This window comes from Trichosurus vulpecula, chromosome 6 (genome assembly GCF_011100635.1).
Source record: "Trichosurus vulpecula isolate mTriVul1 chromosome 6, mTriVul1.pri, whole genome shotgun sequence".
NCBI lineage: Eukaryota > Metazoa > Chordata > Mammalia > Diprotodontia > Phalangeridae > Trichosurus > Trichosurus vulpecula.
In genome coordinates this window covers 100,600,222-100,624,338 of record NC_050578.1, presented here as the reverse complement: position 1 = coordinate 100,624,338, position 24,117 = coordinate 100,600,222, and the positions used below count along the sequence as shown (strand labels likewise).

The 24,117-nt window shown below is 39.4% G+C and overlaps 1 protein-coding gene across 1 annotated transcript in view; it reads left to right on the top strand.

The window, feature by feature from the left end:
* The first annotated feature begins 2,247 nt into the window (after positions 1-2,247).
* FHDC1 (FH2 domain containing 1) overlaps positions 2,248-24,117 on the top strand; it is a 41,790-nt gene continuing 19,920 nt past the window's right edge. The window contains exons 1-5 of the mRNA XM_036763848.1: positions 2,248-2,727; positions 12,651-12,712; positions 13,501-13,603; positions 21,571-21,656; positions 21,767-21,867. Of these exons, the coding sequence (XP_036619743.1) occupies positions 2,248-2,727; positions 12,651-12,712; positions 13,501-13,603; positions 21,571-21,656; positions 21,767-21,867 (832 nt within the window). The remainder of the gene's footprint in view (positions 2,728-12,650; positions 12,713-13,500; positions 13,604-21,570; positions 21,657-21,766; positions 21,868-24,117) is intronic.

Here is a 24,117-nt window from a genome sequence, read left to right as displayed (position 1 = left end):
TTGAGAAGACAAGCAATATGATATCAATTCTACACGTGAAGCCATCAGAAACATTTTCATACTTGCCAGAAGCATAACTCTTTAATAACAACTCACAGTTACTTTGTGCTTTAACATTTGCAAAGCCCTTTCCTCACTGGGGAAAAAGCAAGTGTGACTAATCTCATTTTACAGATGAGGAACTGAGGCCAAGAGAAATAAAGTGACTGGTCTAGAGTAAGCTAGGGAGGTGGGCGGGATTTGCACTCAGGTCACCTGACCCTAAATCTGGGGCTCTTTCTGCCATAACAGATTCCATTTCTCTATGTCATATTACAGGGATGAAAATTTTGAAAAGATTACATGTTTGTAATTATATCCTTGGACATGATTTATTTGGAAGGAAAAAGAATATGCTGAAATAGTAATATTGAATCCACTCAACTCCACTTGACTCAAGATTTTTCCACCTGTACAAAGTTTCTCCTTCCCTTGAATCTTTCATTCGCCCACATATTTACTTGGCCAGAAAAATACTGGGTTTTGTTCCATTTTTTTTTTCACACCAAAGTTACTAATAATGAAAAGCAAAAATTTTAAAAAGACAATGCCAAATGGAAGTAAAGGTTAACAAGATAAATTAGGAAAGTATTTGCTATGCATTAAATGTGTAGTATAGCATACTATTTGTGATGTATGCATGTAAATTCCTTGAAGGCAAGGAAATTGAGAGAATTGCCTAACTAGGAAGGACCTTAGAGAGTATCTGGTCTGCTGCTAATTGTATCCCTGATTATATCTATCACAGCACCAACCCCAAACCTTTTTTGCCTTTCCATGATTTCTGAGGTCCTCCACAATTGGGCTTCCTACCCTCTGTACACTCTGTATTCTAGCCATACTGGGTCCTTAAGCTGTTCTCTAAAGTCATCATGGCATTACTGATGCCTAGAAGTGTGCACTCTCCTCATCTCTGCCTTGTGGGATCTTTCTTTTTTGTTGGAATTGTCTTAATGAAGTCTTTCCTGATTCCCCTCAACTGAAAATACTTTGTACCCCTTCAAATATTCCCACAGCCCTTTGTCTGGATATGTACTTTCTTGTCTCAATAGTCATTTCTCCCCTCCTCCCTTCCCCTTGCAAGCAGACCATAAGCTCCTTGAGATCAGGATCCTGATCACTTAAAAATCTTTGGATCATTGCGATGCTCCTTAAAAATGATAGTTGCTTAATAAAATTTTTAAAATAGATGAATATCTAGTATATTTCTGAGTATTTAAATATTGACTATCAAGTGGAAGGGAGAAGGCCGGGGGGGTCGGCATCCTGGTGGATCCTAAAAATTTATAGTAGAATAATTCCCTTGAATCATAGAACTTCAGCATGGGAAGGGACCTTAACCTTAGATCTAGAAGGTTCTAACGTCTTCATTTTAAAGATGAGAAGCCTGAGGTAGCTCAAGGTCATCTGGGGGATACTTAGTGAAAGAGCCAGGACTAGATCTGGATCTCTTCACTCTCATAGACCTGGGTGGGTGAAGGGAAGGTTGGGTTATGTGGGCTTGGAGTAAGTAAAATAAGACTGGCCCTTTGAAGCTAAGCTGGGCTGCTTTCCAACCCAGTCTTTTGCATACCAGTTAAAGGTGCCACGTTCCCCAAGGATCATTATGGGGGAACTGCTGTCTGTGTGTATTGGAAAGCAGATGTTTTCTGTAGTCCCAGGGTCTATATACCTTCCCTAAAATTCTGTAGCTGATGAGTGAGCATAGGTAAGTTATAAGTCATGTGATGAGTAATGAGGCCTCTGCACAGTAGGCACTCAATACCATTTGTTGATTGATTAAGCACAGCAGTAATGATGAGTAAATGGAATTTGTTGCAACACCTTTGGCTGCATTCCGAAGGAACTAGATTCCATTCACATCTAGGGAATTACTACTCCTATTTTACACATTTCTTTTTGCAATTGGTACATTGTGATCATCAGAGATTTTGATGCCAATTAAATGGCAAACACTTAGTATAGGGAGTGCACACATTTTCTTCTAATTGTGTGTGTGTGTGTGGGTGCTGTCGTTAAAACCTTTTCTTGCACTGACTACAATACTTTTTTTTATTGCTGCAGGTTTGGAAGATGACACTTGTGCTTTTCTCATGGGTAGTTGATTAGAGTTTGGAAGAGTATGACGGGAGTGGCAGTTCCATTGTTGGATGTTTCAAGCTGCTCCTGGAGAGCCAAGAAATTACCTCCCTTCAAGGCTACAGTACAATGCATGTTATGAATTGTGTCTCCTTGGCCAGCGAAAAAGAAAATGGGGATCTCTCAGCTGCAGCTGGATTAATGATTGGGCAAACAGCACCCCCACCACCACCTCCACCACCCCCACCACCACCCCCTCCTCCATTGCCATGTCCAGACAATGGGTGTCCTCCTGTTCCTCCCCCACCACCCTTACCAGGGGGTCCTCCTATACCACCACCCCCTCCAGGACTACCTCCTTCTTATGTGAATGGACACGGCCCCCTCAGTAAGAAAAAGAAAATGAGGAGTTTTTTTTGGAAAACAATTCCAGAAGAGCAAGTTCGGGGTAAGACCAATATCTGGACAATTGCTGCGAGGCAGCCACAGAAGTACCAGATTGATGCAAAGACTATTGAGGAGCTCTTTGGGCAGCAAGAAGAGACCAAGTCACCGATTCCTAGGAGAGGCGGAGCTTTAAATTCTTCCTTCAGAGACACTAAAGAAGAGGTAAGGATGGAGCCTGGAGGAATAAGCCTTCGCCACCCCCACCCCCATCTGCCCACCCCCACCCCCGTCTCCTCTGTGGGCATGCAGGCACGTGGTGCTTGTCCAACATTGGCCAGAATTCTCTAATTCCACTAAGGAAAGCTTAACATTTGGCTGGTTGATTCCTCTTCCTTGTGGATCCACTGGTGATTGTGGCCTTAATCATTGAAAAGAGAGCTCATCTTGTAGGTGGTGATGCTTTTGCTTCTCCCGTACTACTCTGTAGCATCATCATGTAATGGAAAGAATATTGATTTAGAAATTAAGAGTCCTGGGTCCTGGGCATTGTCATCGGTGGGATCTGTGGGATCTTGTAGGATCTGTATGTATGTCAATCTGTAAAATGCATTTTTTGTACCCTCAATTAAGACATAGTGTCTGGCACATAGTAGCACTTAATAAATGTCAATTGACTGATTTATTGACTTTAATTTTGTAAGAACTAGCAAATTATTTCTTTTTCAGTTCCCTCACCTGTGCTTCATTAAGGAAACAAAAACGCTTTAGCAAACAGGTCCTCCCCACCTGTAGATCCCCTCATCATGTAACATATCATTCCCTACCTCCACTTGTCAGCCAGAGCAATAGGCAGACTTAGAATATTGGATCTGTGCCATGTTAAAATTAGGGTACACATCCCAGGGAAGCACATGATTGGCAGAAAGTGCTGGAGAAGACACAGGGGCTACCACTATCTCTTGTGGTTTTGCAAAGAATGTGCTTCATTGTTTCTGAAGGGAGACTGCCAGTTGAGTCAGATTGGGTGGTGGCCATTGTGGATGGGAGAAGACTTGCCAACATTGCTCCCACAAGGACCTGATTGATTCTAGGCTATGGTGACTCAGGAAAAAAGGAAGTCAAGCATTTAAACAAATAAAATCTAAGCTTTCAATGGGTCACCCTTAGATTCACTCTCAGTATCAAGGTTGTAGGAACCAGGGCTTCCATTAAAGTTAGATCCACAAATGATCTTCTAATGGTCTGCGGATTAGTTTCTTTTATAGTTGATGCTTATGGTATGACAGTGTCTGTGTTTTTTATTCCTGGTATGAATTAAAATTTGCTTGGGATAGGTCCAGCTCTAAAATTATGATCATATTGGTGACTGCATTAGCATCAGCAGCAATTTGGGGGGAATAAAATTTGGGGGAACAGCACTTTTTGGGGGGTGAGAATCATTAGAGGCAGCAAACAGGTTAGGAACCCCATGGACCCTTTTGTCCCTGTGTGTTCTGAGGGTAGAAAAGTTTGAGAACCACAGTCTTAGAAGAAAGGAAAGAGGACTTGTCATGGATGGAATAGTGGCATAACACTTGATACCCCAGTGATGGCCAGTGCAAGAGCAGGCATTTGCAAGACAGAGGTTGAGGGAGAATCTACCCTCATTTAACTTCTTACTTGTTGACAATTGCTTGTCGTAATTTGAGTGAAAGAAGAAACTGCATAGGGTGGTGCATAAAATGCCTCTTAGAATCAGGAAGACCGTTGGCCAAATCTCATCTCTGACACATACTGGCTTCAGGAGCTTGAACAAATCACTTGACCTCTTGTGTGTCCATAGCCATGAAAAAGCAATCTCAGGTCAGAACCTCTGTCACCCCAAGGTTTTGAGTGAAGGCAGTGCTCGAAAAAGGAAGATGGTGCTCTGATTGTGTAGTCAAAGAACAAATAAGAAGTGACTCTTCCCTTGGCCTTAATCTAACTACATTATTTAGCCAGATACAAATATTCCATTTATAGTGAGTAACTCTTTGGGGAAGTGACAGGTAGGGGCTGTTGCCGAATAATAGATCCTTTCTAAAACTAGTTTCCCCACAAATGTGCCCAGTGACACATACATCGAAGCTTTATGTACTTTTTTTTTTAATAACTGAATTATAGATTTAGCACTAAAAGGGACCTTAGAGATCATCAGAGCCAACACCCCTCCTTTTACAGGTGATGAAATGGAGACCCAGAGAGGCAAAGTCACACAACTAGTAAGAGGCAAGACCGAGGATTCGAATCTACTTTCTCTAGCTCCAAATTTCAGTGCTTTAACAAACATCATGCTTAGAAATTTTGGTGAAGAACTTCTTGTGTTACTGTTAGTGAGAGATGTTACATCATCACAGCCTTGGAAGTTGTAACCTAGCAAGGACAGCTAAACAAAATTGCTATCAGCAATAAATCTTCCTTCTCACATGCTGGGTTATCAAGTGCAGTCCAGGGTTGAAAAGCAATAGCTCTTAACCACCTGTACTTGTGATCTGGAGAATGTACCAAGGTACATGCTAAGAAAAGTGAGAGATCCTGAAGCTGGAAATACAATTTTGAAATGTAATAACATAACCCATCGTTACCCAGATTTGGATAGATCATCCCTCTTGATACGTAATTACTGCCTATGGAAAATATGTGGTATTAGGTGGTTAGCTTGCATGTTTAAAAGGTTACAAAGTAACAAATGGGTTCAACTATACTTCAAAGGGAGAAAGGGAGATTTGAAACATTTGATTTGAGGAAGCTTGATTGCATACTGAAAGGACTGTATATCTGAAATTCTAAATTAGAAAATGTTTGGGTAGGAAAAAAAATGAGGGTTGAGATATGTTACTCTGTTTGTTGTATGTTTGACAGTTAACTAGAAAAGACAATAGATAGCCAGATGTGGAGGTGCACACCGGTAATCCTGCCTACTGGGGAGGCTGAGATTGATGGATCATGTGCACTCAGGAGGTGCAGTAGGGGTCAAGCTGATCAGGGGGCTGCACTGTCAGGGATCAGTATGGTGAGCCTGGGGAGTGTGGGGCCAAATGGCTGTGCAGAGTGAACTGGTCCAGATTGGAAATGGAGCAGGTCAGAGTTTCCATGAAGAAACAGGAGCGTTTGTTCAGGCCAATGGATGGCCAGGCATGGGTGAGATAGGGAGATCCATTCTCCAAGAATGGGGGAGGAGGGAGAGAGGGACAGAGCCAGAGCGAGACTGATTAAAAAGGGAGAGAAACAGAAAAGACCATAGTTGTAAAGAGTGGTAACGATGAATATAGAGCATGAGAACATAGGAACGTCTCCAAAGTTAAGACAGTAGGAAATTGTGAAAGAACAAAAACCTATTAAAATAGTTAAGGATACTTCTTATGAATACGAAGGTAACTTGAAACTTATTATGTAAGTAATAGCTGTAATTGTACTATTAAAAATAGCGTACTGCACCAGGGGCTGGTTGTTGATCTGTGTGAGACAATGCATTTATATTTTCCCATGTTGTTCAATGGTTTGCAATGCTGCTTGGAATCCTATATGATCAAATTTCATTTTATACCACTCCTAGGCATAGATTCATAGTCTAGCATTTTGGACTAAGGAAAGGGAAAATTGAAACTATACTCAATCTGGATTTTCCAGTTTTTGTTTATTTACCTTTTGGAGAAATTGTACAACTGTTTCAGTTTGCATTTAACAGAATGCAAAATGAAGTACCACATCGGACTCTAAGGGGAAAGAGAAGAGGGCAATCCCTTCCCACTCTGACTAGGAAGTTGATTTAGCAAATGGAATCAGTCAGTCATGAAGCATTTATTTTGTTCCTGCTGTGTGCCAGGTACTGTGCTAAGTGCCGGAATGGAGTATGTAAAAAGGAAGTCTTCCTTCGGTTATAGAGCAGTGGTTAAAAATACTTTGACCCATTTCTTCTGAATGTATGAGATACAGATTTTATGTCCATCTATAGAGGTGGGGTATGAAACATCCAGGTAAGGAAAGCCCCTCTACCAAAATAGGATGGTACCTTCTCAGCAATTTCTAGTCTTAGTTGACTGAAGCACTGAAAGGTTAAGTGATTTGCCCAGTACCACCCAGCTAGCTAGTATGTGTCAGAGACAGGGCTTGGCCCTACCATGGAGCCTCTCTCCCAACTAAGTGTTATCACTGTCAATTGAAATGCCTTAAGAATAAATTAAATAAGCCTGCCACTTTTCAATCTGTACTATTCCTGTTAATCCAAAATAGTTTATCTTTTGCCATTGGTAGAATTCAGGCTAAATAAAGAATACATGCAGATATGTATGCAGACACAGTAAAACCTTGGCTGTTACTTGGAATGATTCACATTTGGCAATGAATAATTCCCTTAGGTTTATGTAGAGCTAAACCAAATAGGAGACTTCAAGCTTCTCCTGTTCTGCTCCTCATTTCCTGGGTTGATCAGATAATATCAGCTGCTTAGTCTGGGTCTCCTTCTTGAATGACATTTTTGCACTGGTCTGTGTGTAGTATTAGTCCAAGAGTTGTAAAGGTATTCAGAGGTCCAATTTCACTTCACAAGATGTAAGGACTGGTTCAGACAGTGCCTCTCTAGGCTCTTTAGCTTGGAGATTGTCAAGCATTTGGAAAATGAGTTGGCCCCATTGACAACCACTTCCATAACTTAGTTCTAGAAATAGTGGCATTCATTGTAATTCAACAAGTATTCCTATCTACCATCATAAGATTCTGTGCTACAAAGACGAGCAAAGCAGTTCTCAGAGAATTTACATTTTCCTGAGAAAGCAATATGTACATATGTGAGTGGGTGAAAATGTATACAAAATAATTTTGGTGGAATCATGAAAGGCCTCCTGTCCCACCCCCATTGAGAAAACAATTAAAATCCATTACAAATATATACAGGTAAACAAAAATTCCCACATAGGCCATATCACACACACACACACACACACACACACGTATAGATAGATCAGATACATACACACATATGCCTCAGTCTGTACCCTATCTGATACATATATGTGTGTATTATGTCTATATTCATATCTATGTCTACATCTGTCTTTCTGCTTCAATCTTTGAGTCTAGCACCTCTCTTTCTGGAAGTGGGGAGCATGTTTCATCATGAGTCCTCTGGAACTGTGGTTTTCATTTTATTGATGAGAATTCTTAAGTCTTTTAAATTGCTTTGCCTTTACAATATTGTTGTTGTATAAATTGTTTTCCTGATTCTTCTCACTTCACTTTGCATCAGTTCGTAGAAATCTTCCCAGATTTTTCTGAAACCATTCTCTTCATCATTTCTTGCAAAGCAACAGTAATATTTTTTTATCAAATTCATATGCTGTAATTTGTTCAGTCATGCCCCAATTGATTGGCACCCCCTCCTTTTCTAGTTCTTTGCCACCACAAAAAAAATTGCTATAAATTTTTCTTGTTTTTGTGTCTTTTTCCTCCTTTCTTTGATCTCTTTGGGATCCCTGAGCTTTGGGGACATACATCCAAATTGTTTTCCAGAATGTCTGGACCAGTTCACAGCTCCAGCGACAGTGTCATTTTCCTGTGAGGTGATCTCTCAGAGTTGTTTTGATTTGCTTTTCTCTAGCTAGGTGGCACAGTGGATAAAGTGCAGAGTCTGGAATCAGGAAGACCTGCATTCAAATTTGGCCTCAGACTCTAGCTGTGTGACCCTGGGCAAGTCACTTAACCCTGTTTGCCTCAGTTTCCTCATCTATAAAATGAGCTGGAGAAGGAAATGGCAAACCACTCTGGTATCTTTGCCAAGAAGACCTCAAATGGTGTCACCAAGAGTCAAGACACAATTGAAACAATTGAACAATAACAAATTATTAGTGATTTGGGACATTTTTTCATATGGCTATTGTTAGCTTAGATTTCTTTTTCTGAAAACTGTTTATTCATATTCCTTGACCATTTGTGAATTTAAATACATTTTGAATTGCTTTTCTTCCTGGTGTGTTTTTTTTTTAAATGTACTGATAGATTTATTTTAGGCACAACAGATACTTAACCAAACACCCAGAAAATCCCTCTACAAAGTATATTCCCTAATCTATTGTGTTTTTTTTTAAAAACAAATTTTAATTGCTCCCCCTTGTTTTGATATTGCCTACATTTTCCACTGCATTCCTCCCCCATCTCATCACAGAGAGCCATCCTTTATAATAAAGAACGGAAAAAGAGGAAGAAAAAAAGATTTGGCAGAACTAGCTAATGTGTTGAAAAAAATCTGTTGTTAGTATGTGGGATTACAAATAAATGGTCAGCCACTTCTGCAAAAGAACAGAAGGGAGAGGGGTCTTCTCATAACCCATCTTTGGGGCCGAGCTTCACCATCATAGTTTTGTAGCATTCATTTTCAATAACGTTCACGTTATCCTTTTCGTTTATATTTTATAGCCATTGTGTTGTACATATATTATTTTCCTGGTTATGCTTACTTTGCTTTGTTTCAGTTCATATAATTCTCTGTTGTCATTTCTCTACAGTCATCATTTCTTATAGCACAGTATATTCCATTACATTCATGTACCACAATTTGTTTAGCCATTCTGCAGTTGATGGACATTTGTTTCTAGTTCTTTGCAACCACAAAGTTTGCTACTATCCATATTTTGGTCTTAGCCATATTTGGGCCTTTTTCTGGTCACTGGCTTCTGTAAGGTAAATGCCTGGCAGTGGAATCTTTGGGTCAAAGAGATGGATATTTTAATGACTTTTCATGTTAGCTTCCCAAACAAGTGGACCAATTCACAACTCCACCAACAATGCATTAGTGTGCCCATCTTTCTATAAGTTTTCCAACACTGACTCTCTCATCTTTCATCATTGTCAGTTTGCTGAGTGCTAGGTGTGACTTGAAACTTCCGAGTTGTTTTGATTTGCATTTATCTTATTATCAGAGACGTTGAGCATTATTTCATATAGTTAATAGTTTGCAGTTCTTTTGAGAACTATTTATATCTTTTCGCTTCTTTCCCTTGATCTACTCCGTCAACAGAACTGAGGGATGCGTTTCACTGTGACAGTGTGGTACTAGTCTTTACTGTTGTGTTTGACAAGAGTTTTGTTGCCTTTCCATGTCGACACTGTTACAGCCACAATCTATGTTATTCTTTTGGGTCAACCTTCTTCATTGTGTCCCAGTTCAGAAAATCTTCCTACAGCTTTCAGAATTCTTCATATTCGTCATTCCTTATAGCACAGTAATATCCATTTCATTAACATAGATAACATAGATTGTTTCACTATCCTCTAATTGCCGAGCACATACTTTGTTTTTCACATTTGGCTGTCACAGATGATACTGCTGTGAACCTTTTTGTACATGAAGGTTTTTCCTTGCCGTCAATAACTGCCTTTGCATATGGTCCCAGTAGTGGGCTCATTGGGCAAAGGGTATTAACAACTTATTAACTTTTACATAATTTCAAATTGTTTTTCAGGACAGGTGACAGAATCCATAGCTCTAGTAGTAAATTAGCACTCCTGAATTCTAACAGCTGCTCCAGCAATGAGCTTTTCCATCTTTTAGATTTTTTCCTAGCTTGATGGACATAAAATGGTATAAAGCTGTGTGACCCTGGGCAAGTCATGTTTTAACTTGCAGGTCTCCGATCATTCGTGATTTTGAACATGTTTTTCAAGCAGTTTATATGTCTTATTTTGAAAACTTCATAACCTTTTAGAAATACTTTACTTTGCCTTGTATCTTTGCCATATATTAGGAGAGTAGAGTTAACATGATCAAATTAACTCTTTGTCTGAACCCCTGCTTTAGGGGAGTAGAGGAGGCAATGAATTTGTCATGTAGGACAAACCTGAAGAAGGCAGGAGCAGTACATGTTGATAGGGACAAAAATGTGGAAAGGAGTATTGGGGGAAGTATTCTGCAAAGCATTCAGACTGCCTTTTCCAGTGATTTTTGGTGTAGAAAATAATAGAACAATAGAGGATTAAGGGAGGAGGAAGATAATCTTGGTATTTGAGCCCTGGGGAGCAATCAGTGGATAAATCAGGAGTTGATCTAGTAATCTCAGAGAATAAATCAACAAGCATTTGATTTTATAGCAGGAGCTATTACACTAAGTGTTAGGGATACACTCAGTGAGCTTACAGTCTGTTGAGAAGTAAAAAAGCATAAGGGTGGAGGATAGCCTATGGTTTTTTTTTTCGGTGAATTCAATACAAATGCAGACTAAAATTTTGTAAACTAAGGTTTATGTAGAAGAAATATGAATGTAATAGAAAGAGCCCTGAACTTGGAATCAGAGGGCTTGGGTTCAAATCCTGGTTCTGCTATTTAATAGTCGTATGATCTTGGACAAGTCACAGTTTCCTCACCTATAGAGTGGATTGGACTAGATCAGGGATTTTTAAGTTGGGATCTACAGGGACTGTGAATAGTTTTCAAGGAATCTGTGAACCTAGATGGGAAAAAAATTATATCTTTATTTTCACTAACTTCTAACTGGAATTCAGCATGTCCTTCAATTATGAATTTAGGCCAAAAGTATTATGCTGAGCAGGGGTCCATAGGCTTCACCAGACTGCCAGAGGGATCCATGACACACAAGAAGTTAAGCAGTCCTGGACTAGATAATCTATTACGTCATTTCCTCCTCAAAATTTATGAGCATGTGATCCTAAATTCTCATTCCTTTTTTCCTCATAATATGGGCTTTCTCTGTGACAAGGTATTGAGTTTATTTTTGAAATTTCTCTTTCTCATTCTTTCTCTCCTTCCCCCTGCCCCCTTTCTTCAATACTGAAGTCAAACCAAAAGTACTTGGTGGGAGTACTACTGCGCAGTCTGCCTACCCCTTAGCATCTGGAGTTGTTTTTTATGACTAGTAGATGAAAATGATAAAATGAAATATATCCCTTGGGCTGGCAAATCAAGAGCTTGTTTATTGACTCTCATCAGAAAAACTCCACCAAATTCAGTCTTTAAAAAATTTTATTTTATTTTATTTTCACCAAATTCAGTCTTACAAAAGATTAACCTTAAACAAGAAAGTGACATGGCATTGGTTAAAGTGGCTTTACATCTTCTTAGAGAACTATATAATGTCACTGACAGAATCAGGAAACTTTAGTTTGTAATTGAATTCCCTTTTGTTCAGAATAATAACATTCATTTGGAAAGGAAAAGGGTTAAAACAACATTCTTATTTGTAGCAGGTCACCACTTTTATTAAAAAACAAATGGAAAAAATTGTTTCCCCTTTAAGTTTATCTTTCTTCCCCAATCCTGGATTTTTACTTCTAGAGAAATTAAAGACTGGTCCAAAAAAAAAAGTTCAATTCAGCCTGTTTTCCAATCTGATTAGCCTTATCTAATTAATTACTTATGGTGATGCATTTGAATGCAAACCAATGACCCTACCTCAAAGGAAAAATGTGTTGAAATGAAGAATTTAAGCACCCTGGAAAGCTGTAGTATTTAAAAATCTTTCTGCCTGAGGGAGACATGTGAAACAGGCTGCAGCTGAAGTTTGCATGTTGACAATACATTAGAGTAAATGCAGAAAGAAATCTGGGTTTGCATTTTATGTGATGTAGGTTAAGTTGTTTTCCGCCTTTTTAGAACTTCCTCAGTAACAAATGTGTTCAATTTTGAGATCCTTCTTCCTCTGCCCTCCATGCTATTAGACGAGTATTTATTTTTTAAATAAAAGCAACTTTAATTTAGTTTTTTAGGGGGGAAGCATGGATGGAACAGAGGATTTCATGATAGTCATTAAAATATTTAGAGATTTCCTTCACCGTCTCCCAACCAGGGCTGGGAATCACTGTGTATTCTAAACCTGCACTATTAGACTTAACTCTCTCTGTTCAAGCCTCACTGTAGCATGGACTCAGACATCTGTTTCCGAATTGTGGCTATTAATAGTGGGTGGGCTGTATTGTTTCCAAGAAAAGACCACTTCCCCTCCCCCCTCTTTTTTAAAGAAATGGATAATCCTTCATGTTGTAAAAGAAAGCTGTCTAGACTACCAATCCTCAAACTTGTATGTTAGTTGCAATAAAAACTAATTTTATGTTTGATAGGTTTTAGTTCCTTTTCTTTTTTGTTGGTGTTCTAATAATCTTGTGGTTTTTCTCTCCTCCAGATTTCAGTCTTGGATGCCAAACGGTGCATGAACATTGGAATATTTCTCAAGCAGTTCAAAAAGTAAGATCTTGCGTTGGCATAGTTTGGATGTTGACAGCACTGCTATTATTAAGGAAAGTTTCAAACCCAGAGTGTGATGGAGGGATTAAATTTTAATGAGTGAAAATCCCTTTCCTCCCCCTCAGCTTCTTCATCCTCTTTTTAGATGGGGTAGTTGATAATACTGCATGAGTATGTCACTCTTTGCTGTTCTAGCCTGTGAAAAAATAGGCTAGTGATTTTAGATGCAGTAAGAATTATCCCAGGGCTCCACTTGGATCCTGCTGTGTCAGTAGGTTGGCAGGCTTACAGTTATGCTTGCCCTTTAAGTGTGTGTTGAAACTGGGGATGCAAAACTTGGTTAAATGCAAGAAATCTATCTAAAATGAAAAGAGGTAGGCTTGAGTCAAGTTTCTTTACCACCGCCACCACCCCGAAAAAACAAACAAGTAGATATGTGAAGTTTTTGTAAGGAAGGCCAAAGAAGATTTAAGTTAATGTAGTTCTTCACCACCAAGAGAAAAAAAAAGGCCCAGAACAGCTGTTGCTGCTTTGAGGTTCCCTGTGTGGCTGGTGGATTGTTTTCTGTGTAAAGGCAACATTGAACATTGCATTAGAGAGAGTCATGCTGTTTCCCTGGCAATCCAGGCTGCTGTTGGGAGCATTGATACAAAATAGCTTGTCAAAATGGGGAAGTTGTGGGCTTGAAAGGGTGTGTGTTTGGTTTGGGCAGGGGAGAGGGGTGATTGTGTCTTTCATTTCCTCTGGATTGTACCATGAAATGGGACTTGGTCCACTATCTCTTCAAGGTCTCCCCAGTCCATAGTAGAAGATATCCTCCAAGGAAATGGTGAACATTATGGATCAGAAACATTGCGAGAATTTCTTAAGCTTTTGCCGGAGTCAGAAGAGGTACATTGGTTTTGGGAAGGGATGGATGGGTTCTGGATGGGGAGGCTGATTGCATTCACCCGGCTCTTATTGTGATGGAAGTACGCTTGATATTTTGACTGGCTTTTCTCATGGTGAAAGTCCCTGTTCTGATCTCTCTTCTGGCCACAGTGAGAGCTTTTAGTGCACAGTACCTGGCACATGGTAGCCACCCAGCAAATGCTTATTGATGACTAGTGCATATGCATCCTAACAGAAATCCACCTTCCTCATCAGGTAAAACCCAACATAGTTAAGATCCAGTATATAATATGGCACTTTCCCGAGACTCTTTACAAATATTAATCTTACCCCATGTAAATTATTCTTTAATTTTCAACTGGGAATTACAAAGTACAGAGAGAGTTACAGATTGTTAAGATGCATTTAAAATGCCAACCTCCACATTACAACAATAAATTTAAAAAATAAAAGAGGCTACCCTTGGTTCATCAGATTATTACCTCCTTTGCCTCAGTTATAATTTTTTTCCTCTGAAAGGAAAACACATTTGAGAGAAACAGAGTGGAGTAGTAGAAAGAGGGCTGGCTCCAGAGTCAGAAAGATGTGGGTTTAAGTCCCACATCTGACACACACTGTCTGTGTCACTCTTGGCAAGTCACTTAATCCCTTAGTGTACCCTAGGTGACTTTCTAAAACTCTTAAGCTCCAGAGAAGTCCCAGCCTGCATTGATAAGTTCTCCTAAGGAGTTCCCTACATCAGTAAACTCACTGGCCTGGTTTCTGCTTCCTCAGAAGAAAACACTTTTGAAACTGAAGAAAAGTAAAGCCCTCCACAAAGTTGGTATGGAGCAATTTGTAAATAATCCACCAACCCAAATGGTTGAAAAGTGAAAAAAAAAATCCTGTGTAACAAACAGTTTTGTCTGAGAAACAAAATTAGTTTGATTAATTTTCAGAGTGAATTGAGGGAGTAGGGTAGAGTGAATTAACAAATTGTGCACGGTGGTTAGAAATTCTGTGATATCAGTTTGGAGAGAAAATCAAGCTTTGTGAGTTCCCTAAATTATGACACATCCCCTCCTGTCTTTTGTACAACCGGCTCTCCAAGTAATTCATTAACAAGCCCACTTGCACTTTCTCCTGGCATCAGTGGGAAACTCTAGTTTCAAATGTCATGTTTAAGGACTTGATGGGTAACTTGGCATTTTAAATGCACCTTCAGAATCTGTAGTTTTCTTTGTACCTTAGAATTCCTAATTGTAAATTAAAAGGGTAAAATTAATTAATAAAGCTTAATATTTGTGAAGAGTCTTGAGATTGTGAAAGGAACTCTGAAGATGTCATACCATAATTTATACTGAGTCCTAACTATTCTATGTTTTTATTGGTAAGGAATGTTTGTGCATTTCTGTTATGTTATACATAATCTCGTTAATTCAAAGTGTCAGTTCTCCCCTCTTCACTATGGAGTCCTCCCATGCCTGCTGCAGGAGCTGCTACTATGGAAACATTCATTACTTGAATGATGACTCTTTCTGGTCTTAAGTTGGCTGGTCCTTGGATGCCAGAGTCAGCTGCAACCACAGTCCATTCCCCTGGCCATATTGAAGCCTTTCAATGGACTTAGTAGGAGCTGGCAGAAGCCGCCTGGTACAGCTTTTGAGACACCCGGATCACTATCACATCTCAGTGAGACATCAGAGCAGATCAGTGTGGGCACTAGTTTATACATGTTATTTTGGGCAAAAAAACAAACATGGTTTTATTATAACTTTAGCTCCTATTCAGGGGAAACCAGGACTTTCCATAGGCTTTTCTTGCACAGTTGTGTCCTAGTTAGGACTAAGTTTTGTATATCCATCCTTATCTCAGCGGATCCAGTAGATAGCTAAATAAATAATCACTTACGAAATGCTTAGTATGTTCCAAGCACTCTCTTCACTGCTGGGTATACCAGTATAAACAAGCAAGGCAGTCTCTGCCCCCAGGGAGCTTCCATTCTAGTGGAGGAAGACAGCATGTGTAAAGGAGAGCTGGAAGTGGGAGTGCCAGAAAAGTGGCATTGTGTCAATATTGCTGGAAGGTGGGGAGATGTGAAGATAAATAAAGAGTATAAGTTATGAAGTCCTGTGTTCAAATCCACCTCTGATACCATGTGAGTTTGGTTGCATCTCAACTTTTCTGAGCCTCAACTTCCAAATCTATAAATGAGATCACGTGATCACGTGTATAAACTGCTTTTGAAATTTTAAAAAGCTGTACAACTGTCATTTGTTATGATTACCGGAGAGCCTGAAGTTTACAGAAATCTTAAGGGAGAAGAAAGGAAAATAATTGTCAAAACAGTTTATTTTAAAGATTGTGTTTCTTCCCAGAACAACTTGAGGACTGTCAGCTTTGTCTAGAATCATAGAGTCGTTGGATCTTAGATTTAGCGCTGAAAGGGACCTCAGAGGCCATGCAGCCCAGCCCCGTTGCTTTACAGATGTGGTAAAAGAGACCAGAGGAAGTTAAGTGACTTTCCCCAAGACCACACAGGGACTAAGCGTCTGAGCCTGGTCATCAGGCTCCAGTTTCTCACCTCAGGTGGTTGGTTAGCCCCTCCCAGGGCCTGGGAGTGGTCTCCTTAAGTTACTTCCCAGTTCTGAAATAAGCAGCAGCTGCTCCACATTGCTTTCCCTGGTGCAGGATCATCAGCCTCACAATCTGACAAGCCCTGTCACACTCCTCCTTGTTTACAGTACTTACTGTTGGTTCCAACTCACCACACCCTCCCCACTTTCCTTCATCAGGAACTCCCTGACGGTCCCTGGGTCGACTCCCTAGACCTCCCCTCTCTTCTCCTCCCCTCCCTAAACAATTCCAGCATATCCATGCTGTTGAAGGGAGTAGCAGCAGCAAAAGGCTGGTGACTGATGTCCTGAGCAAGAACGAGTTTTTGTGGGTGGTGTTAGTGCCATGTGGCTTCTGGCACCACAGGACCTGAAGCTCATTGTACCCCTCCTTCTCATGAGGATCAGATGCCAGAAAAGATCTCAGTGCCAGAAAAGCTAGAGCAGAGGGGTGATTTTTGGTGGGGGTGGAGGGTGGGTTAGAAGGACAGGGAGAGCGCAGGGAAGAGTCTAAAGAAGAAATAGTGCCAAATGGAGAAGCTGAAGAATATATGAGGAGCATGTCAGTGATGGAATGAGCCGTCATTTACTGGAGTGGTTATATCTGGGTTCATTTTGTGAAATAAAGAATAATGAATCGACAGAGGCAACATGGAGTATTGGATAAGGGCATAAGTGCGTTCAGATCTCACCTTCCTAGCCATGTGACCCTGGGCAAGTTGCTTAATCTCTCTGTGACTCAGTTGCTTCATCTGTAAAATAAAGAAGTTGGATTTAGTGTTCGCTAAGGTCCCTTTACTCTTTAAATCTATAATCCCAAGATTGAATAGTATAAGGTTTACAAAACATTTTGTATCTCTTTACTCAGAGCATCCTTGTAAAGTGCTACAGGTGTCCCCATTTTTTAGTTGGTTTTTCATACTTGTGATTTTATCTCTTCAATGAACTCCCACTATGGAAACTCTATCAATGCATATCTGCAGCTGTAGCTTAAAATCTAAGAGGCCTAAAGGCATTGAAAATTTAGGCTTGCCCAAGGTATGTACCAGAGTCAGAACTTTAAAAAACATTGTTTAGATTTGCTTTTATTCTCAGCTTGACAAACATCAAATAAAAAGAAGCATTTCCATGTACATAGCAGAACAGAAGAGAGGATTGCACATAAAACTACAGACCTCTATCATGATTGCTTTTCTTTTAAAGTATTTAATAGGACCAATTTGTAGTTTTCAAAACTATTCTGCCTGCCTGGCCTTTTTCCTAGCCTCCCTACTTCTCTTCTTTTCTCTGTATTTCAAAAGATGCTTCAGTGACTCTTTTTTCTACCTCATCCCTATACCCCTCCTCTGTCTCACCCTGCTCTTCCATTTAAAAAGAAAAAGAAAACCCATATCCTTGGAACAAATATGCATAGTCCAAATGAAGAAATATTAGAAGTGAGCCCCAACCTATCCCTTCATGGAGGTGGGAGGTGTTACACATTGCACATATCCCCAGACTTTTTTCAATGTATCAATCAATGGTGATGACTCCCACCACGCCAAATACTTTTTGTCGTATGGAATGGTTGTCTGGGAGGGGGAAGAGGAGGCACACATAATATACTACAGCAATATGATAAACAGAAAATATCAATAAAAACTTATTTTAGAAAACCAAATCTGCAGTCGAACAAAACAAATTCCCATCTTGGCTGCATCTGAGTCTCATTCTGCATCTTGAGTCCATTACTTCTCTGTCAGGAGGTAGATAGCGTACTTCCTTATCAGTCCTCTGGAACCATTGTTGGTCATTGCCTTGAACAGAGTTTTCAGGTCTTTCAAAGTTTTTCTTTGTAATGTTATTGTATAAATTGTTCTCCTGGCTCTCAATTTACTCTGCATCAATTCATGCGAGTCTTCCAGTTTTCTCTGAAATCATTTTGTGATTTTTTTCAGAGCAATAATATTCCATTCAGTTGTCTAACCATTCCCCAATGTATAGGCATCCCCCCCACTTAATTTCTTTTCTACTTCAGAAAGAAACACTAGATATTTGGGGGCATATAGGACCTTTTCCTCTTTCTTTGATCTCTTTGGGGTATAAGCTTATAGTGGTATTGCTGAGTCTATGACTCTTAGGGCATAGTTCCAAATGGATTTCCATAACAACTGGACCAGTTCACATCTCCACCAAGAGTTTACTAGTGTCAGAGGTAGAATTTGAGCCCAGTGTTTTGAACTAGTCACTATGCTAGATTCATAGATTAGAAAGCTCAAGCTTAATGGACTGAAATCACTTCTCATAGTCATAGAGCTAATAAGTATCAGAGACTGGGGCTCAGGCTCAAGTCTCTTTTGACTCTGTCAAAAGCAGCACTGACCTCTCTCCTTGCTTTTCTACCTCTTTTGCTATCAGAACACATTGGTATGAGTAATTGTCACTTGGATAATTTAATTTTCTCCCTGTGCTGGAAAAATAGGATAGAAAAAGCCCATTTCTTTCAGCCTTTCACAGTTAAGGAGCTGGGTTTTATTATTTGTTTCTCTTCTATCTAGTCTGTTAATCTGCCTTCAAATGAAGACAGAATGAGAATGTAGACAATAGGACACTTAAAAAGAGTGCATGTGTGGCCTCTTTATCCTACAGGGGGAGAGAAGGGGGCTTGGACTCAGCTCTCAGCCGGGGGAAAGGTCTAAGAGGTATTGCCTTCAGTCCCTTTCTTCCATCACACCCCTCTGTTCCAGGTCCTCCTGGTTGTTCCCCCACCATACCCACTCTGACTGTCTGGTCGACATTATAACATGCGTAGAAAGGAGGTAGAAAATCTAGACTGAATCAGGAAGCATATTGGTTGCTGTGGTCACCTCTGGTTTCCTTTTCCCTTCATTCCTTTGCATGTTCCTAGGGGAACAATGATAAGGAAGGAACTTGAGGGTTTGGGGTGTGTCGGGTGGGGAAGGCGGAGCATTACATAGGTGAAGGGGAGGAAGATTGATTCCTTTATTAAAGGACACAGAAGTCTAGGCTTTCATTTTTTCCCTAGATCTGGGCAGAGTAGACAAAGGGCCCTGTGGGTTTGAAGCTGTATTTTTGGGAGCATGCATAGTTTAAGTTTATGGCCTAAATAAGTCCCTTGCCCTGAGCCAACATAATGCTTAATGTTTAACGAAAGTTTCTTGATAAATGGTGGCACATGAATGTAATATTACTGCCCTGTAAGAAATGGTGAATATAATGAATATGGAGAAGCATGGAAGACTTATATGAACTGATGCAAAGTGAAGTCAGCAAAACCAGGAAAATAATATATCTAATATGTACAATAGCATAAATGGAAAAATACATTTTAAAAATTAGTGTTTTGGAATTATCAAGCCTGGCCTCAAAGAAGACATATGATATGGTGCCTTCCTTCCTCCTTTACAGATGTGGGGGACTATGGGCATGAGACACTGCGTATATTTTCAGAATTTTTTAATATGTTGGTTAGTTTTGCTGAACTGTCTTTTTCTTTTTTCTTCTTTGTTATAAGGGATGACTCTGAGAGGGGATGGGGAAAGATATATTGGGAAATCTAGGTGATGCAAAAACAAAAGATAGTAATAAATGTATTTTTAAAAAAGATTCTTGATAAGAGTGAGTGATGAGAGTTAATCATAATTACAGGCTTGTTCCCTGTAAACCTGGTTCAGTCCTTTGATTCACACGCTTCTACTATTGCTATGCCGCCTTTTCTTTAGCTGGCCTTGGGATTTTACTGGTCTGGAGGGCTTCCACTGAGGGAGCTCATTGTGCCAGCACAGGTCAGCACCTGCTTGTAGCTTCTACTTTTAAAGAGTTGCCCCGAGCACTGTGAGGTTAAGGCATTTGCCTGGTGTTTCTGTTCGGAGTGTCAAGATGCTATGGTTCATCCAATGAGGTTTTCAGTACTGAATGTGTCTCATTTTTTGAAATGGGGGTGGGCTAGGTAAATGATGTTGAGAAAGGGAAAAAGGAGTGGTTAGAGGAGAGAGGTCGATGTACAGTACACATTAGTCACTGGACATAGAAGATGCATAGATGCCCCATGTGCCTTAGTAGGAACAGACATGGGCTACATATTGAAAGGATCAGCAAATATAGGTATACAGAAGATTACTCTGAGCTTCTTTCTTCCTGGCAACCAAGTGCTTAGGAAGAAATTTAACTTTTAACCCATTGGAGGAAAAATTGTCCTTTTCTGTCTTAAAAAAATTTAAATACATCTGGCTCAACATAGGGTATAAATCTGGCCTGTTATTTCAGAGAAGTAGCTGATTTGAATCTTCTCAAAATGCAGGTTGTATTATGTGTTAGGTTTTATTTCAAACCTTCAGAAAACAAATTATTTTGATTCTCAATAGCTCCTGAATGAATTGATGGGAAGTAAGAAAGGGTAAGAATATGTAAAGTAGATCAAAAAATGATGAAAAAAGGAACATGCTTTCTTGGGGACATATGATAGCACTGATGAGTTGTACTTTTTGGTGTTGTTAAAGTATTACATACACGAGTGGTCTTAACGTGTGTTTTTTTTTATAACAAACCTTAGTGAGTATGTGTTGGGGAACAACATTTCTGTTGTCTGGGAGCCCTTCTGTAGAACCCTGGGGCCCACCCCAAGCTGCTGGACCTTAGGTTTGCCAGAACCAGGTATTTTTTTCTTTGTCAGTTTATCCTGGGAAGAAAATTTTGAAGAACTTTTCACTTACTGGATAGATGTTTCCTTTTTTCTCCTTCTTGTTTGAGAACTTCAGAATATGCCAGCGCCTTTCCATAAAACTGTTTATTCCAGGAATTTGGTACAATGTAGATGTTAGATCTCACACAAGTGTGTTTAGTTCCTAATATATAAAAAGTAGCATAGTATAAATTTTACCTGGAAAGCATGGGCCCTAGGGTAGTGCTGGAATGATGTTTCCCTTCAAAATATTCCCTTCAGACTCAATTCATCCTTTATTACTTCAAATCATTAATTAAAAAAAATCAAACCATTTAAATCTGACAATTATTAAATGACTGCCATGTGCCAGGTACTCTGAGAGGTGCTAGAGATACAAAGACAAAAACAATAGTCCCTGTCCTCAAGGAGCTTATATTCTGGCTCCATATCCTAATGGTGCCAGATCAGGATGTTTTATAATTTCATGTATTTATTCCAAGTAGTTCTATTTCAAATCTGTGATCATGGGAAAAAACAAAATCCATAGAGTAGAATCCTGCATGTGGTCTTAAAAACTCTCATTGTCTGTATTTATCTCTGCTTTTGTAATGATTTTATTTAACCCTTTAAAATAAAAAAAAATCCAGGCAGTACTAAAGTTTTTGATCATAAACTGTTATTTCTCTATTCTCCTCTCATTTGTCTTTTAGGTAAAGAAATTAAAAACATTTAGTGGAGATGCAGCCAAGCTGTCTCTGCCAGATTCCTTTATATACTTCCTAATTCAGGTGCCAAAGTAAGGATGTACTAGTTATTCTTTTCACAGTGAGTTCTTTGATCATCGATGTTTTGGGGTAAAGGTTTTTTCTTTTCTTTTTTTCTTTCTTTTTTCTTTTTGTCTCTTAGCTATTCACTTCGAATTGAAGCCATGGTGCTAAAGAAGGAATTTTTACCTTCGTGTTCTTCTCTCTGGGATGACATGTCCGTTTTAAGAGTGGCTACAAAGGGTAAGTAACTAATTCTGAGGTTATGCCTGCCTCTTATTTGTGCTTGTGTTTACTTATTTCTGTTTAACAAGCTCTTATCAAGGGCTTTGTGCCAGGCACTGGGGACAAATAGGGAGATGAAATAGCCCTTGCATGCAAAGAGCCTATAATCTACTTCTTCTGCCTATTTTTAAAAATTTTATTTTTCAACACTCACTTTTATAAGATTTTGAGTTCTAAATTTTCTACTCTTCCCTCCACTTCCCCCTTCCCAAGATGGCATGCAATATGAAATAGGCTATACGTGTATAGTCATATTAAACATTTCCACATTAGTCAGGGTGTAAAGAAGAATTAGAACCAAAGGGGAAAATCACAAAAAAGAAGAAACAAAAAATAAAAGAGAGGTAGTATACTTCAGTCTGCATTCAGACTCCATAGTTCTTTCTCTGGATGTAGATAGCATTTTCCATTGTGAGTCTTCTGGAGTCGTCTTAGATCCTTGTATTACTGAGAAGAGTAGAGTCTATCAAAGTTGGTCATTGAACAGTGTTGCTGTTATTGTGTGCAATGTTCTGGTTCTGCTCACTTCACTCAGCATCAGTTCATGTAAGTCTTTCCAGGTTTTTCTGAAGTCCACCTGCTCATCATTTCTTATAGCACAATAGTATTCCATTACATTTATATATCATGACTTGTTCAGCCATTCCCCAATTGATGGGCATCCCCTCAATTTCCAATTCTTTGCCATCATTAAAAGCTGCTATAAATATTTTTGTACATATGGGTCCTTTTCCCATTTGTGTGACCTCTTTGGGATACAGCCCTAGAAGTGGTATTGCTGGATCAAAGCCCTTTGGGCATAGGTCCAAATTGTTCTCCAGAATGGTTGGATCAGTTCACAACTCTACCAACAATGCATTAATGTTCCAATTTTCCCACATCTTTTCCAACATTTATCATTTTCTTGTTTTGTCATGTTGGCCAGTCTGATAGGTGTGATTATGGTACCTCAGAGTTGTTTTAATTTACATTTCTCTAATCAATAGTTTTTTGGAGCATTTTTTCATATGGCTATAAATAGCTTTAATTTCTCCATCTGAAAACTGCCTGTTCACAGCCTTAGATCATTTATCAATTGGAGAATGACTTGTATTCTTACACATTTGACTCAGTTCTCTATAGATTTTATAAATGAGTCCTTTATCAGAGACCCTGGTTGTAAAAATTGTTTCCCAGCTTTCTGCTTCCCTTCTAATCTTGGTTGAATTGGCTTTGTTTGTGCAAAAACTTTTTAATTTAATATAATCAAAATTATCCATTTTGCATTTCAGAATGTTCTCTGTCTCTTCTTTGGTCATAAATTCTCTTCCATTCTCCACAAATCTGACAGGCAAGCTATTCCTTGCTCTTGTAATTACACAGTCCACTTCTTTATGGCAGCATTTGAATTATTATTGTTTTAGATAAATCTTCAATTACCTCCAAAAAGAGCCATGATTATAGCAGTGTGGGTCCTCCCTCTCCCCACGGAATGCAGCCCCTCTGTGCCCTGGTAGATGGTTTAATGATTTGTTGTTGCCAGAAAAATTCATCACCTGGTGGCTCACGAGCTGGCAAAAAGCTTCTCTAATTTTAACTAAGGTGATCCTTGGATGACAGAGGCAGTACCCATTACCATGCCTGTACTCAAAGCCTTTCCAGATTAGGTAGAGTGGCCAGAGCTTGGGCATAGCTTTGGGAGCCCAGGGTCACCTCCAAGCTACGATAAGGAGTTGAACTTGAATAGAAGTTGGATGACAGCCAATTGTCGATAATACCCTAAATGTGAAATGGGAAGGTCATAGGTTCTTGGCATTAGAAAGGATCTTAGGGGTCAAATAGTCCAGGGCTTTCTGAACCTGGGCTCAATATTTTGAAAACTGTATTTCAATAATATTAGCTTCCCTTGTAATCTTGTGTATTTTATTTTCTGCATTTGACAACATGTTTCTGAGAAGAGGTCCCCAGGTTTTACCAGACTGCCAGAGGGGTCATAACACTAAAAAAGAAAAATAAAAACAAAAACTTGATCTAGTCCAATTCCCTCATTTTGCACATAAGGAAATTAAAGTGAAGTGGCTTGCCTAAGGTTCCAGGAAGCATTTTTTCTTTAAGTTCTGTTTTTTAAAGCTTTATTGATGCCTTTAAAAAAATACCAATGGAATAATTTCTCTATATAGTCTCCCTTTCCCTCACTGAATCCTCCTGAGTAACAAAGGAAAACAGCAG